Raw genomic sequence first — 15,278 nt, forward strand, 5'->3', positions numbered from 1 at the left:
AAAATATTTTTTTTTAATTTAGAAAAAAAAGAATGAAAATTATTTTATTGTTTCTAAAATTAAAATAATATTAAAAAAAAAAACAAAATGTTTACATAAAAAAAAATAATAACAAAAATTTTTCCTGTTTTTAATTAAAATTGAAACTTATCTTCCATCTAACGGATTAAATTCGAATGAATCAAATTGTTATTATCGACTGAAGAGCATTTAGATTATTTTTAATGTTGACATTGTAGTATTCGCTTATAAATTAAGCATTCTATAAATTATTTTTTTTTTAACTGTTAATATTATTTAATTGGTATTTATATAATATTTAATTTAATATAATAATATTCGATAAATCGATAAAAAATTCGATTTATCGATTTATGGTTCGATATATAAATTCAAAAATTCGATTTATAGTTCGATATATCGATAAAAAAATTCGATTAATCGATTTATGGTTCGATATATCGATTAAAAATTCGATTTATCGATTTATGGTTCGATATATCGATTAAAAATTCGATTTATCGATTTATGCTTCGATATATCGATAAAAAATCAGATTTATCGATTTATATTTCGATATACCGATAAAAAAATTAGATTTATCGATTTATAGTTCGATATATCCATAAAAAATTCGATTTATGGTTCGATATATCGATTAAAAATTCGATATATTGTTCTATATATATCGATTAAAATTATATTTATCGATTAATAGTACGATATATCGATAGAAAATTCGATTTATCGATTTATGCTTCGATATATCGATTAAAAATTCGATTTATCGATTTATGCTTCGATATATCAATAAAAAATCAGATTTATCGATTAATACTTTGATATACCGATAAAAAAATTAGATTTATGGTTCGATATATCGATTAAAAATTCTATTTATCAATTTATGGTTCGACATATCGTTAAATAAAATTCGATTTATGGTTCGATATATCGATTAAAAATTCTATTTATCAATTTATGGTTCGACATATCGTTAAATAAAATTCGATTAATTGATTTATGCTTCGATATATCGATAAAAAATCGACTTATGATTCATTTAAAATTTTTTTTAATTTCTCTCCTTTATCGAATTTTGATTGGTCAAATTTTTTAAATTCTCGCCAAAATATTTTTGTAGGTTATGTTTGTGTTCGGTCATTATTTCAAAATTTATAAATTTAAATTATAAATAAAATTTTTTTTTGTTATTATTATTATTATTTAAAATATAATTAATTAAATATAAATAAAGTAATTAATTATAAATTATTTATTTAAACAATATTATTAATTAATTTAATTTCTTAATTAAATATAAAAGCAATTGGCTAGAAAGGAATAATTTTTTTTTGTAAATAAAAATTTTATAAATTATAAAATATAGAAAAGGAAAAAAAATATATTTTCGTTTATAAAAAAAAAAAAAGAATAGAAAATAAATATGAAAATGCCAATAAAGACGGGGGCAATAAACGCATTTTATTGTGTCAATTATAAATTATTATTATATGTATACGTATATAGATATATATATATATTGAAGTTCACGACGTTGTTATGTATACGCGTGCGCAATAGTTTAAAGACATTTCAATTTTTCCCACGTTTGTAAAACATAATCAACCTCACACAGAGTTTATATCTGTCCTTTTGACAGTGAACCAGTGTCTGTGTTCGAAGAGATTAAATAATTCTCGTTTTGAAAAAATCCTCAATATTATAATTATATTTATTATAATAAATCAATTTTCTTCACTTTTTTTTTCACGTAAGTAATTTTAATTTTCAATTTTACTGAAAAAAAAATTTTTTTTTCTTTAAATTTTTAGTTAAAAAAAATTAATAATTTCAAAAGATAACTATTTAATAATAATTAAAGTTTTATTTAATTAATTTTTAATAATTAATAATTATTAATTAATTGTACCAATTATTTAATTAATTATTTTTCATTAATTATAACTATATAATTATTTAACAATTTCTTATTAAGTATTAATTAACTGTTATTAATTATTAACACTAATAATAATAATATTTAATTAAATAATTTATTTAATTATAATTTTAATTAAAATTAATTTTATTTAATTTGTTGTTTTTTAATTTTTTTATCTATTGAACATTAAATTTTCTAATTAATTAGAAAATTGATTATAAAGAAAAAATAATAATTCTAAAAAGAGTAATTATTGGAAATAATTATTATTTAAAGATATTTTCTAGTTGGGAAATGACGATACTTTTCTTTTTTTTTTTTCATTTGAATAATGTCAATGTAATTATGGTGCTGTTTCCAGTCTCCAATCTTTTTATATATATATCTCTCTCTCTCTTTCTCGCGGCATGGATTTTAATCTATAGCTGCGATGAAAGAGAAAAAAATTATATTCACTTTCCTTTGGCGACCGTGACTGGTCACTGGTCTCCAAAGGGACTTTGATCATTGTCGTTGTCGTCGTCGTCGTCATTATTAAAAACGACGAAAAGACGATCGAGTTTAAAATTATTCTCAATCATCAAATGATTTTCATAATTTCACAAGTGATTGAAAAATTCATTATTAATGATCTTTTTCAAGACATGCAATAGTTTGAAATTTTTTTACAACGACACAGAAATTGGAAACAAAAATAGTATTGGTATTTTTAAGCAATTTTATGCTAACAAAAAAAGAAAAAAAAATAGTAAAAAAGTAAAATAGTAGTGGTAGTAGTAGTAGTAGTAAAATAATAAAAATAAAAAGTTGTGAATATTTCTTTTCTTGGGATAGAAAAAAAATTTTTTACAAAAACACTTTTTTTTAGATTTTACCCTCACTTTTTTTTCAAAATCCTAACATAATAGACAATTTTGGAACTTGGCATCGTGTTTAGGGAGCAAAAATACATTGAAAAGCACTCCCAATATCGAAAATGAAAAAAAAATTTTTTTTTGGTCCTTACCCCCACTTTTCTTAAAATCCTGACGTACTAGACAATTTTGAAACCCGGGATAGTGTTTAGCGAGCAAAAATATATTGGAAAGCACTCCCAATATCGAAAATAAAGAAAAAAAAAATTTTTTTTGCTCCTTACCCCCACTTTTCTCAAAATCCTGACGTACTAGACAATTTTGAAACCCCGGATAGTGTTTAGCGAGCAAAAATATATTGGAAAGCACTCCCAATATCGAAAATAAAGAAAAAAAAAATTTTTTTTAGTCCTTACCCCCTACTTTTCTCAAAATCCTGACGTACTAGACAATTTTGGAACCCGGGATCGTGTTTAGCAAGCAAAAATACATTAGAAACCACTCCGATATCGAAAAAAAAAATTTTTTTTAGTCCTTACCTCCACTTTTCTCAAAATCCTGACGTACTAGACAATTTTGGAACCCGGGATCGTGTTTAGCAAGCAAAAATACATTAGAAACCACTCCGATATCGAAAATAAAAATTTTTTTTGGTCCTTACCCCCACTTTTCTCAAAATCCTGACGTACTAGACAATTTTGAAACCCGGGATCGTGTTTAGCAAGCAAAAATACATTGGAAAGCACTCCCAATATCGAAAATAAGCCAAAAAAATTTTTTTTTGGTCCCTACCCCCACTTTTTTCAAAATCCTTACGTGATACGTAATTTTGTGACCCGGGAATGTATTTAGCGGGCAAAAATACATTGAAAAGCACTCCGATATCGAAAATAACTTTTAAAAAAATTTTTTTTTGGTCTCAACCCCCACTTTTTTCAAAATCCTTACGTGATACGTAATTTTGTGACCCGGGAATGTATTTAGCGGGCAAAAATACATTGAAAAGCACTCCGATATCGAAAATAACTTGAAAAAAATTTTTTTTAGTCTCTACCCCCACTTTTTTAAAAATTTTTTTACGTGCTATAAAATTTTTGAACCCGATTTTAAGGTTTTTGATTTTTTTTTTCTCTTTAACTTGACGTGTTAGAAACATCCGTAAGATCTTAAATTAAAGCTTTCATCGTACATTTTAAGACGCAACATGCGCAAGACAAAAAAATGAATTTTGAAAAATTGGGGGTGGAGGCCAAAAAAAAAATTTTTTTTTTTTCTGTTCGATATGGGAATCGTTTTCAATGTATTTTTGTCCGCTGAACACGATTCCGGATCTCAAAATTGCCTAGCACGTCATTATTTTGAGAAAAGTGGGGATAAAAACCACAAAAACGGGTTTTTTTTGTATTTTTTCAAAATCCTAACGTACTAGACAACTTTGGGACTCGGTATCGTATTCAGTAGACAAAAATACATTGAAAACTACTTCGATAAAAAAAATGTTGAATTTTTCCTTAAATAATTTTTGTAACGAATTTCCATTTTGATTTGTTTGACGGTTTTATATACTTGCCTTTAGTAAATTAAGATTCGCGTCGGTTAAGATGACTCATGTCTTTTATAATTTGAATAAAATAGAAATTTTTTTTCGTTTCCTTTGTTTTAAAGTTTTGCAATTTTTTTTTTTTTTTTTTTTTTTTTTAATGTATGGAAAAGTGTCGTCAAGGTTTTTATCTTCACTTTTGTATCTCCATACATAAATATAGAGGAACTGACATTCGTAATTTCCTGTTTGTGTTACGAGAGATTCATATATGATAGTTTCTTCTCTATGATTTTGATAGTGATGCGTTATTATATTTTACCTAGGTTCTCATAATTTTTGTATTCATCGAACATTTGTCGAGAGCCTTAAATTAAAAAAAAAAAATAAATAATAAAAAATTATATTTTACAGATTAGCGAAAAAAATGAGGGACAAATATTTCTTATTCATTATTTTTATAATTTTTTTTAATACACTAATTCGTGACGTTTTATTATTACGTTTTTAAATTTAATAAGTTGTACTCAAAATTTATTATCTGGAAATAATTTTTATTTTAGTATTTTTTTTTTTTATCTTTTTTTAAAAGGAAATAAAACAAATAATTTTAGTACCGGCACGAATTTATTTTTATATTTAGTAAATTTTTAGAATCATCAAAAATTTCTCGTAAAAAAAAACATTAGAAATGTCGTAATAATTTCAATTTATTTATTTTTTTAATATCTATGTAAAAATTTTGCATTTGTTCTTCTTAAAGTTAAAAAAATATTTTTTTTTTATAAATTCCTGTAAACTTAAATTACCAACAGAAAGGTTTGTGTCCCTGCTAAATTTTTGCGGGAATTTCTTTATCGACTTAAAATTTTCCTAATCTGCACCATAATTCGATATATCGAATTATAAATCGATAAATCGAACTGTGAATCGATATTTAGAACCATAATTCGATAAATCGACAAGTGCATCAAAATATCGAACTTTATATCGATATAAATAATCGATATGTCGAACCATAAATCGATACATTGAATTTTTAATCGAAATATCGAACTTTATATCGACGTAAACGATCAATATATCGAACTATAAATTGATAGATCGAATTGCTAATCGAAATATCGAACTTTATATCGATATAACAATCGATATGTCGAACCATAAATCGATATATCGAACCATAATCAATAAATCGAATTCTTAATCGAAATATCAAACTTTATATCGATAAAAAAATATCGAATATAATATCGAACCATAAGTCGATAAATCGAATTTCTAATCGAAATATCGAACTTTATATTGTCATAAAAATCGATATATCGAATTATAAATAGATTTTTTTTTCTTTTATTAATAATTTAAATTTATTTTCTTTCGAAATAAATAAAAATTATTTTATTAAAAATCAAAAAAAAAATTCGATATTTTCATTTATTTCATGGAAAGAATAAATTTTTGAATTATTTGACAAGTGTAGAAATGTCACTCATTAATTGTCTAATTGGAAGGAAGTGAAAAATGAATATAAAAATTGTTGATATTTGAATTTTTGCCAACTTACGAAATTAATTTCAAGTGTATCAAAAATGTTTTGGTATTTTTTTTTCACATTCACAGAATTAACGGCAATTTGCCAAATTTTTCATTTATTTTCGTAAAGCAAAATTTTGTATTATGCAAATTTTCTTAAATATTGTGTAAATTATCGGAAAAAAAATCGCCGTAGAGAGGGGAAGGGAGGGGGAATTTTATGAAAAAAAAAATTTTTTTTCAATTAATTTTGTTACATATTTTAAGATATAATTATTTATTATTGTAATATTCAGATATAAATAAATATATCTAATAAATATTATTTGGTAATAAATAAATAAATTTTTTTGATTTATTAAATATTTAAAAATATAATATAAAAACAAAAAATTATTAAATTTAACAAATTTAAAATTGTTTTTAATTTTTTAGAAAAATTATTTTATTAACTTTTTTTAAAAATATTTTTTCATATAAATTTATAATTTTTTTTTTAATTTTTCATTTTGTTATAACAAAATATTTTCGAGTCTGTATTTTCTTGCTCTTTGCCTTGAACTTGAAACAGCGAACTCTTCAGATCACCTCGTTTCAGCGATTCTCAACTATTCGAGACAATTGAATATTATATATATATATATGTTTAACAATAAAAATAATATTAACATTTTTAAAAAATTAATTTTTTAAATTTTGGAGAAAATTTTAAAATTTTTTGAATAAATTTTTCATTTTAATATCATTTATGAAATTAAAAAAAAATTTCTTTTCTGTACACAGTAAATTAAAAAAAGATATTAAAAATTTTTTTAAAAAAGTACTAAAATTAAAAAAAAATTTTTTAATACTTTAAATAATTATAATATATATAATAAAAATAATAATAATAATAATAATTTAAATATAATTTATTTATTTATTTAATTGTTTACAATATAAAAAACTTATAATTTTTTGAATTTTAAAAATGTTTTCAATATTTATAATTTTGTTTAAAAATAGAAAATGAAAAGAAAAAAATTCAAATTTTCCAAAAACATTTTCAATTTTTGCCTTATAAAACCAAAAATTAATTTAATAAATTTTTTAAAAATATTTCAATTTTGTTTTTTAATGAAAAATTTAAAAAAAAAATTATAAAAAATAAATAAAAAAAAATTATTTTGAAAATTTTTTTATTTTTTAAAATTATGGTTTTTTTTCTTTAAAATAAGAAAAAAAATTAAATTTTTTTTTTAATTGCTGTAATATATCATAATAATAATAATAATAATAATAATAATTGAGGTTCACTGAAATGTGAATTGCTCGTTTGTTCTCGGCAATATTCGAGGCAGATCGTAAACACACACACAAACATAGTCATTTTCTGATTTGTTTAGTTGCCGCGACCATCTGAGTCCAACGACAACGCATTGACAACGCATGTGAACTGATTATTTGAAATTATATTGTCAGCTGTCCGTGACCAAAAATATATATGTGTCAGTGATTTGATTTTTGTTTAAAGTTGGGACAAACAAAAAATAAATAAAAAGTTAAAAAAAAGTGTTCTTTTTTTTTTTTTTTTAATAAAAAAATATTTTAACGAACAAAAAAAAAATTTAATGTAATCTTTACACGTCAACATATTTTTTTTTTCTTTTTAAATGTTTTAAAATGTGCCTCAAACTCATTCAAGGTCTTCTCACTTAGAAATGGTAAAAACTATAAATATATATTTAATGCTTATTCCCCCTTCCCCCCCCCAAAAAAAAAAAATTAAGTCCAAAATTTTTGGTTTTTATATATTTTTTTCTTTATATATATATATATATTTATTTTTTTCAAATTCGCGCCATAATGATGTATTTTTATTTTGTAATTACGATTTTTTAATTTTCTGTATTTAAAAAATTTTTTTTTTTTGTTATTATTTTAATTTTATTCATTTTTATAATTTTTTTTAATTTCGTTTTTTATTTAGAAATTTATTTATTTATTTATTTATAAATAAATTTTTTATTTTTTCTTATTAATTTTTAAAAATTTATTTTGTTCTTTTTTATTTTTTTAATTTAATTTTTTTATGTTTTGTTTTTTTAAGTTTAAATTTTTTATTTATTTATTTTTTTTTATTTTTACTTATTGTTACATCATTTTTTTTAGTTTTTTCAATTTTGTTTTCTTTTCTTTTTTTTTATATATTTATAATTTTTCTATCCGTTTTTTTTATATGTATTTTTTTTTAATATTTTGTTTCACTTGATTTTTTTTTTATTTTTACTTTCCCTTTTTTTTTGGTTATCAATTTTTTTTTCCTTTTTTTTTTAAATCAACTAATTAAAAACGAAACTCGCGATTTTCCGATCAGTCTCAAGCAATTTTTTTTCATCGTACCAATTATTCGCAATTAAAATTGATTATGATTCTGATTAAAAAATCAACAAGAGATGACAATTAAAAAATTTTTTTTCTTTTTTTTTTCTTAATCATTTGACTGAAATTTTTGCATTGAGAAAGTGAAGATTATTTTATAAAATTAAATGCGCGAGAATTTTTTTTTTTTCATTTTGAAAGATTTATTAATTGAAACCTCGACTTTGGCACAAATTCCCCCGAAAAATCATTGCGCACGGCCAACTAAACTCAATTCTTGATCTTGAAAGTTCGATGTGTTATATAAAAATCATTTCAATTTTTGCATGATAAAAATATCTTGGAATGTAATCGCGTTTTTTTTTTTTTTTTTTTTTATATTAACATTTTCTTAAAATTTCATGAAAAAAAATTATTTTTGCTTGTGCAATCAATTTTTTTTTTAATTAGAAAGAGGAAAGTTTTTATTGAAATTAATAAAAAAAAAAAAAAAATTGAAAAAGAAAATAAAAATTACGTGATGGATGTAAATAAAAAGTGGTTTAATTTTTTTACTGCCTGATTGAAAGTAAGCGATAGGAAGTAGTTTATTGCATAGAGTAATTGAGCTTCCTGTCTCACAATTAATCTGAGTCTCTGTAGGTAACGAGAGTTGTGATTTAAATTTGTACACGAGCCGCAAGAGACAATCCAATCAAACCACTTGGTATTTTTAGTTATATGCACTGGCACTCTTTATTCAAGGGTCGAAAGCGTCAATATACTTTTTTAAAAATTTTTTTATTGGAATTTTTAATTTTTGATATATTTTTTATAAATTTTTTATTGAGAAATTTTTATACTTTTATTTATTTTTTTTTTATTTTTTATTGAAATTTTTATACTTTTATTTATTTTTTTATATTTTTTATTGCAAATTTTTTTATTTTTTTAATATATTTTTTAAATTTTTTAATGAAAATTTTATTTTTTTTATAATTTTTAATTCAAATTTTTATTAATTTATTTGTTTTTTTTCTATATTTAGAATTTTTTAATGAAAATTTTATTTTTTTATATATTTTTTAAATTTTTTATTGAAAATTTTATTTTTTTATATATTTTTTAAATTAATAATTAAAATTTTTTATACTTTCATTTATTTTTTTTTGTATTTTTTATTCAAATTTTTATTAATTTATTTGTTTTTTTTATATATTTAGAATTTTTTAATAAAAATTTTATTTTTTTATATATTTTTAAAATTTTTTATTAAAATTTTTATACTTTCATTTATTTTTTTTTATATTTTTTCTTCAAATTTTTATTAATTTATTTGTTTTTTTATATATTTTTTAAATTTTTTATTGAGAATTTTATTTTTTTATATATTTTTTAAATTAATAATTAAAATTTTTATACTTTCATTTATTTTTTTTAATAATTTTTAATTCAAATTTTTATTAATTTATTTGTTTTTTTTATATATTTTGAATTTTTTAATAAAAATTTTATTTTTTTATATATATTTTTTAAATTTTTTATTGAAATTTATATACTTTTACTTATTTTTAAAAATTTTTATTAATTTATTAATTTTTTTTATATTTTTTGAATTTTTTAATGAAAAATTTTGTACTTTTATTTATTTTTTAAATTTTTTATTAAAATTTTTTATATTTATTACATTTTTTTTAGAAAATTTTATTCTTTTATTTATTTTTTTATATAAATTAAAATTTACAACCCTCGGGGATCGAATCCATGACCCTATACCTAACCTAAGACATATAATCTAACGCCTAAACGACCGCGCCAAATCGACTTTATTTTTTTATATATTTTTTTGAAATTTTTTATACTTTAATTAATTTTTTCAACATTTTTTTATTAAAAATTTTATTTTATTTATTTTTTTTAATTTTTTATTGAATTTTTATACTTTTATTTGTTTTTTTTTTTTGTATTTTTATTGAAAATTTTATCTTTTAATTTATTTTATTTATATTTTTTAAAATTTTTTTAAATTTTTTATATATTTTTTTATTTTTATTGAAATTTTTATTCTTTATTTATTTTTTATTTCTATTGAAAATTTTATTCTTTTATTTATTTTTTAAAGTTTTTATCGAAAAAATTTATTCTTTTATTTATAAAAAAATTTTTTTTATTTTTTTTTTATTGAAATTTTAATTTATTTTTTTGTATATTTTAAAAATTTTTTATTAAAATTTTTATTATTATATTTATTTTTTTATATATTTTTCTAATTTTATATTGAAATTTTTATTATTTCTGTCAAATAAATTTTTTTAATTCTTTTAGTTAATACAAAAAAAAAAAAAAAATTTGAAAAATAAATAAAGAAAATTAAAATTACGAATTCCAATCGATGATGTAATGAAAATAATCAATTGTTCTCGTCTCGGTCTATTTGTCCTTATTCGATGAATCGTTTTCTGAAATACTCGTAAAATGATACAATTATTTGATTATAAATCGTCACTGAGAAGAAAATAATTATTATTTAATTTTATTATTATTTTAATTTAATATAATATTGTTTTAGTATATTGTTATTTTATTATATTATTATTTAATTATTTCTTTAATTAATAATTAATAAATTATCAAATATATTTTTTAAAAAAATTTAAATTTAGCGCCATTATCTACAGTTTTGTGTTACATGGTTGGCACTACTATGCAGTTGCCGATTCCTAACCTAAAAATTCTACTACTTTGTTAATTCATAAACAGCTTTGAAATTAAAATTTCTTTTTGAATAATGTTTGTTCATGAAAAATAATTATTTTATTTAGTAAATTATTATTAGCAAATAAAAAATTAATTAAAATATTATTGAAACACTTTTTTTTTTTTTTTTTTTTTTTTAATTCAAAATAAATTAAAGCTGTATCTTTTTTTTTTACAAAAATCGAATATTGTACGGAGATTTTTTTGTTTGTTAATTGTGAAATTAAAAATCGGAAAAGAACAAACGACTGTATAATTTACTAATCTCTCGACAAATAGAGAAATATTGTCCCTGAGTAAATGTTTAGAAAAGATTTTCTCAGCGGATTAAGAATTATTCTTATGTTTGTCTTTGCCACTTTATTTCGAAAGATTATTTATTTCTACAATGCGAGAATTTAATATCGAAAATTAAAGTTTGCAATATTTTATTTAATTTCAATTTTTTTTTTAATTTCTGCAAAACTTTATTTTCCAATTAATTAAATTTGGAAATTTTCTAAAAAAAAAAAATTCTTTTTTTGTATTTATTTCTTATTTATATATTGAATTTTTTTTTTTAAATTACAGCTTGTCTTAATTTTTATTTAAAATCAATTTAATTATTTTAAAAGTAAATTAAAAAAAAAAATAAATTTAATAAATAAAAGAAATGTTATAATTTTCATTTTTTTTTTGTGAATGAAAATTAAAACGAATTATGTGAGAAAATTGCCATTTTGCATGGATAATATATACATATTACATTCACGTTATACAATGAAATTACATATATCTTTTAATGATCCCAAGAATGTTGTGCTTTCATGGCAATAAATAATTTACATATACGTCAATTATGGTAAATTTCTAATTGTCGGTGTCATTTAACTCTCAGTCAGTGGTGCCAGGCTGCACACCAATTCCACTCCCACCATGCCGCCCGTGCGCCTCCCACCATACGGCCACACACACAAGTGTAAAGCGTGCGCTTACTCTTGTAGGTGTGCCTATTTTTCGTTTTCCTCATATTCGCCCGCTTCAGCTGAGCGACTATGCCTGTTTTTACCGACAGCCGGTTAATTTCACGCGCGAACTTTTAAATTCTTTATAATATAAATATACTTTTATTAATGTTTTTATAGATATTTATTAATAAATAATTAATAAATGATTAGTAATTAATTAATAAATAACCGATAAATAATTATTACATAATTAACAATAATTTTTAATTAATAAATTAATATTTAATAATTATTAATTAATAAATTAATATTTAATAATTATTAATTAATAAATAATTATTGAATAATTATTAATCAATAAATTATTGTTAAAATAATTGTGCTTGTACAATTATTTATTTATAATTTATTGATTAATAATTATTCAATAATTATTTATTAATTATTAATTATTAAATATTAATTTATTAATTAATAATTAATAAATGATTAGTAATTAATTAATAAATAACCGATAAATAATTATTACATAATTAACAATAATTTTTAATTAATAAATTAATATTTAATAATTATTAATTAATAAATTAATATTTAATAATTATTAATTAATAAATAATTATTGAATAATTATTAATCAATAAATTATTGTTAAAATAATTGTGCTTGTACAATTATTTATTTATAATTTATTGATTAATAATTATTAAATATTAATTTATTAATTAAAAATTATTGTTAGTTATGTAATAATTATTTATCGGTTATTTATTAATTAATTACTAATCATTTATTAATTATTTATTAATAAATATCTATAAAAACATTAATAAAAGTATATTTATATTATAAAGAATTTAAAAGTTCGCGCGTGAAATTAACCGGCTGTCGGTAAAAACAGGCATAGTCGCTTAGCTGAAGCGGGCGAATATGAGGAAAACGAAAAATAGGCACACCTACAAGAGTAAGCGCACGCTTTACACTTGTGTGTGTGGCCGTATGGTGGGAGGCGCACGGGCGGCATGGTGGGAGTGGAATTGGTGTGCAGCCTGGCACCACTGCTCTCAGTTTCCTGTAATTATTTGAAGGAAACGGATGTTCTTTAATCATTCACGTTTCACACCTTTAAAATAGTCCTTTCCTCCTTTTTCTTTCAAATACATTCATTTTTTTTCTCATACTTCATAGGAAAGTTAATTTTTAACATTGTTTTGGTGATTAATTTTTTCTTTATTACATTTCTTTTCTTCTAAAATAATTAAAAAATAAAATTAAAATAATCAAACATCGATATATCGAACTGTGAGTCGATATATCGAATCATAAATCGATACATCGAATTATTTATCGATATATCGAACAATCCAATCGAAATATCGAACCATAAATCGATACATCGAACTATTAATCGATATATCGAAAAATAAATCGATATAAACAACTAATAATCGATATATCGAACTATAAATCGATAAATCGAACTGTTAATCGATACAAACAATCGATAAGTCGAACTTAATCGATATATCGAAATATAAATCGATAAACAGAACTGTTAATCGATATAACGAAAAATCAATCGATATATCGATCTATGAATTGATATATCGAACCATAAATAAATAAGTCGAACTATTAATCGATATATCGAAGTGTAAATCGATAAGTCGAACTGAAAATCTTTATATCGAACCATAAATCGATACATCGAACTTTCTATCGATATAAACAATTAAAAATTGATATATCGAACTATAAATCGATAAATCGAACTGTTAATTGATACAAACAATCGATAAGTCGAACTTAATCGATATATCGAAATATAAATCGATAATTTGAACTGTTAATCGATATAACAAAAAATCAATCGATATATCGAACTATGAATTGATATATCAAACAATAAATCGATAAGTCGAACTATTAATCGATATATCGAAGTGTGAATCGATAAGTCGAACTGAAAATCGAAATATCGAACCATAAATCGATACATCGAACTTTCTATCGATGTAAACAACTAAAAATCGATGTATTGAACTTTTAATCAATATATCGAACGATAAGTCGATACATAATGGCATTGAATCATATATCGATATTATACTTAATAGTAGAACATCTGAAATGTGAACGATATTTTTATTGAATAGAAAAATGAATTGTCTAAGCTGAAAAAGTTATTTTTATATTTTTTTCGCAGTGTCGAAGGAGAAGATATAAAATTTTGGCCTAATGTCTGTATGGTCGACGAGCACTGGACGAAATTCAGTATTTGGTGCGGAGGGTGGACCGCCCCCCTCCTCACACCTTTCAATTCATCCTCAACCACTTACACATTTGCACAGCACCACCGGACACTGTTTTCACAAAAGATTTCATAACTGCCAGGTTTGTTTATGTTTATTTATATATGTATATAGACATGTAACTATTAATTTATAAAAAATTAATGATTCGTGGAAAATTTTATTTAAATCAAATAAAAATTTACTTGAATAAAATAAATATTTATTTCAATCAAATAAAAATTTATTTGAATGTAATAAATATTTATTTGAATCAAATAAAAGTTAATTTAAATCAAATAAAAATTTATTTGAATCTAATAAAAATTTATTTGAATCAAATAAATATTTATTAGACTATGAGACAAATATATAATTTCTCTGGGTGAACTTAATAAAAAAAAATTAAATTGCAAAATTGAAAAAATAAATAAATTTGTAAAATTCAATTTAGTAAAATTTAATTTTAGTTTCAAATACAATTTTTTTTTTAGGTTTTTTATATCATTTTTATTAAATAATATGGAGTTGATTGGATTTTATTAAAAATTAATTTTTTTTTTAATTTTCTAACAATTTCCTACCTAAACAATATTATCGGTTCCAATTTTTTTTTTATTCCTGCGCTTTGCAATCTTTCTCTTTTACTTTCTCTTTTTGCACAATTATTTATTTATTTAACTATTATTAATTTGGAATTTTTTTTTTGTAATTATAATTTTGTTAAAAAATTTTAAATAAAATATAAATAATAATATATTTTTTATGTAATATATTATTTTTTATATTATATTTTATACAATATTATTTTATTTATTTTTTTTTTTTATTTTCTCTCTGCACTTTGAATTTTTTTTTCTTTTTTTTTTTATCTCTTAACGGCCTACTAACATTAATTTCAGCTTTTTTTTCTTCTTCTTCTTCTTTTTATTAATTTTTTTTCTTTTCCATTAATTAGTGTAATTGTTATTTTTTGTTTGGTTCAGCACCTGTTGGTTTTTTTGTCCTACGTGGGACTTGCTAGAAGCTCCTCTGTTGGCACAACAATTTGGTATGTTCTTCTAATTG

General features: G+C 20.7%; 1 protein-coding gene across 4 annotated transcripts in view; it reads left to right on the forward strand.

Annotated features, from left to right (window-relative positions):
• LOC127290630 (calcium release-activated calcium channel protein 1) overlaps positions 1-15,278 on the forward strand; it is a 36,874-nt gene that overhangs the window by 18,197 nt on the left and 3,399 nt on the right. The window contains exons 1-2 of one of the 4 annotated variants that reach the window (XM_051319328.1): positions 1,614-1,774; positions 14,126-14,313. In XM_051319328.1, the coding sequence (XP_051175285.1) occupies positions 14,158-14,313 (156 nt within the window). In that variant the 5' untranslated portion in view covers positions 1,614-1,774; positions 14,126-14,157. Of the gene's footprint in view, positions 1-1,613; positions 1,775-7,241; positions 7,579-14,125; positions 14,314-15,196; positions 15,262-15,278 lie in introns of those variants that run through there. The other 3 variants (XM_051319327.1, XM_051319329.1, XM_051319326.1) reach the window with 3 other exon arrangements.

Source organism: Leptopilina boulardi, unplaced genomic scaffold (genome assembly GCF_019393585.1).
Source record: "Leptopilina boulardi isolate dan_hultmark-lab unplaced genomic scaffold, ZJU_Lbou_2.1 LbouV2_78, whole genome shotgun sequence".
Classification (NCBI taxonomy): Eukaryota; Metazoa; Arthropoda; class Insecta; order Hymenoptera; family Figitidae; genus Leptopilina; species Leptopilina boulardi.